Consider the following 2159-nt stretch of genomic DNA (forward strand, 5'->3'; position numbering starts at 1 on the left):
GGCGATTATGTGGACATCAAGGCCAACGCCTCGATCCACAAGGGTATGCCGTTCAAGTTCTACCACGGCAGGACCGGCGTCATCTGGAACGTGACTCCCCGCGCTGTCGGCGTCGAGATCAACAAGCAGGTCCGTAACAAGATCATCAAGAAGAGGATCCACGTCCGCATTGAGCACATCCAGCCCTCGAGGTGCAGGGAGGACTTCCTCAAGCGCGTGAAGGCCAACGACCTCGCCAAGAAGGAGGCCAAGGCTAAGGGTACGTTTCTCTTATTTCGTTGCCTATTCAAGACAAATTGCTGCATGTTCGGGGTCTAATTCGCATCTTATCAAATGACCTTAACAGGCGTCAAGGTGCACCTCAAGAGGATGCCCGCCCAGCCCAAGCCCGGCAGGATTGTCAAGGCTAAGGCCACTTCCGCCACCACCATTGCCCCCCTCAAGTACGAGCTTCTTGTGTAAAAGCAGTCTTCCGATGGATAAAAGAACGACTTCGCCCCGACTTCATCCCCCCTTTCCTTCATCGTCCCATTTTCGTGCAAAAGATCTTGCTCGTTGTCCTGCAATTCAGCTGTGTGCAGGCCCTGGTGCGTCAAGACGCCTTGGTTTATCAGCTTCGGTCTCCTGCGAGGCCTCGTCTTTGGGACGCAAAAAAAGGGTTGTTTCGACCACCATGGAGAAGATGCCGGCAGTTCGAAACCTCCAGCGCGTGCACGCCTTCGTTCTTACGCGGACTGGCATTTTTAATTGCCCCGCGACCTACAGGTCAGTTTGCAGGTGATGTGCGACCACACAGGCTGCGTGGAGGCCTGGCGCGTACACTGCCAACCGGCTGCTCATGGGCAACCCTGGCGTGGCGAAAGGCGTCAGCCTGGCCGTACTGTTCGGGGGGTTGCCTGCGCGCCAGGGACCGACATTCCTCACTCCTCATCGCAGTCTCCTCTTGGCCTGCAATGCCGTGCCTGACAAGCTTTTTTCGATAGGGGCAGGCATCATCCACATGAATGGCTGTGGTGCCGAAGCGTCCATCAGTCTTGTGCGAAATGGTCCTCTTCACCCAAGATCACCAAGCCTGATAGGCACAATGCCCGGATGGCGTGACCACGCCCAGATAGGCACAACCTTTTTTCCGTACCCTGCGTTGCTGTATTTTATGATCATTTTTCGCTCCGGAGTGGCCAACCCGACTGAAATTTCTTCGTTTTTCCGCTAAAGCAAAAGAAAAACAAAAGGAAAAGGGGACATAACGCAACACGTGGCTCCACAAGGCGCATTCAAGAAGGCAGTTGATACCAAGTGTTTGAACACAATCAGCGATGAATTTAAAATACGCAGCTGTCTCTTCCCTGCTGGCTGGGTTCTGCATCTGGCGGACGATTGTCAACACATCGAACCCCGCCCAGGCCCTGGCCTATCTTCTGGCATCCAAGGCTTCCATGCTGGTGCACACTCTCGCCCTTTATTCATCACTGCCTGCACGTTTGTTCACCCGATGTGACGCCGTTGTCTAACTCGGAATCGAAAATCACTTTTTCTGATGATGGATGCAGGTGTTGGCCAACATGGCGTACGTGCTGCTGTTTGCCAGCTGGAAGTCCATACAGCATCTCATCTTTGGCGAATTGCGCGAGTTTGAACGCAAGGTACATTCCTGCACCGCCCAGCAAGCAATCTCCTACGTTCCTTCCCAGCACTGCTCTGCATCGATTTCTGCTGACATTGATTCCTTCATGGCCGGATGCAGAGATTGAACGACAGGCTCCTCAAGTACATTCTGTTCAAGATCGTATTCGTGGGCTCCATCTTGGAGATCTCCAGCATGAGCGTGCTCTCTATCTGGGCGGGCTGGTTTTCTGTCTTGGGCTTCCTCAAGCTCTTCTCTCTACTCTCCCGCGACCGCTTTGAATACGTACGTCGCCTGGCCTGTCTGGGGTTCTTCTGCTCTTACACTCCCTCTCCACCTCAATGCCCGTCTTTCTCACCAAACACACGTTTCTTCTTCTTCTTGTTGCTGCATGCAGCTGGTCACCTACAAGCCCAGCACGCCGCTGGCAGTGCACGGCCGCATCTTTGCGTTGCTCGTGAGCATATTGCTCATCGATGCCCTCTGGTTCGCCGCCAGTGTGAGCATCTTCGGACCTGCCGGCACTTCCGTCGTG

General features: G+C 54.3%; 2 protein-coding genes across 2 annotated transcripts in view; both read left to right on the forward strand.

The window, feature by feature from the left end:
• Window positions 1–45: 45 nt before the first annotated feature.
• ACA1_191170 (ribosomal protein L21e, putative) lies at window positions 46–462 on the forward strand (the record flags this gene model as incomplete). Its single annotated transcript, XM_004333314.1, has 2 exons — window positions 46–259; window positions 347–462. The coding sequence occupies 2 exons, from the start codon at window positions 46–48 to the stop codon at window positions 460–462; spliced, it is 330 nt and encodes a 109-aa protein (XP_004333362.1).
• Window positions 463–1562: 1100 nt separating this feature from the next.
• The window catches only part of ACA1_191180 (integrator complex subunit 9, putative), a gene marked incomplete at both ends in the record, with an annotated part of 7830 nt that continues 7233 nt past the window's right edge, over window positions 1563–2159 (forward strand). The window contains 3 exons of the mRNA XM_004333315.1: window positions 1563–1643; window positions 1745–1909; window positions 2022–2156. Of these exons, the coding sequence (XP_004333363.1) occupies window positions 1563–1643; window positions 1745–1909; window positions 2022–2156 (381 nt within the window). The remainder of the gene's footprint in view (window positions 1644–1744; window positions 1910–2021; window positions 2157–2159) is intronic.

This window comes from Acanthamoeba castellanii (genome assembly GCF_000313135.1).
Source record: "Acanthamoeba castellanii str. Neff unplaced genomic scaffold scf7180000084748, whole genome shotgun sequence".
NCBI lineage: Eukaryota > Discosea > Longamoebia > Acanthamoebidae > Acanthamoeba > Acanthamoeba castellanii.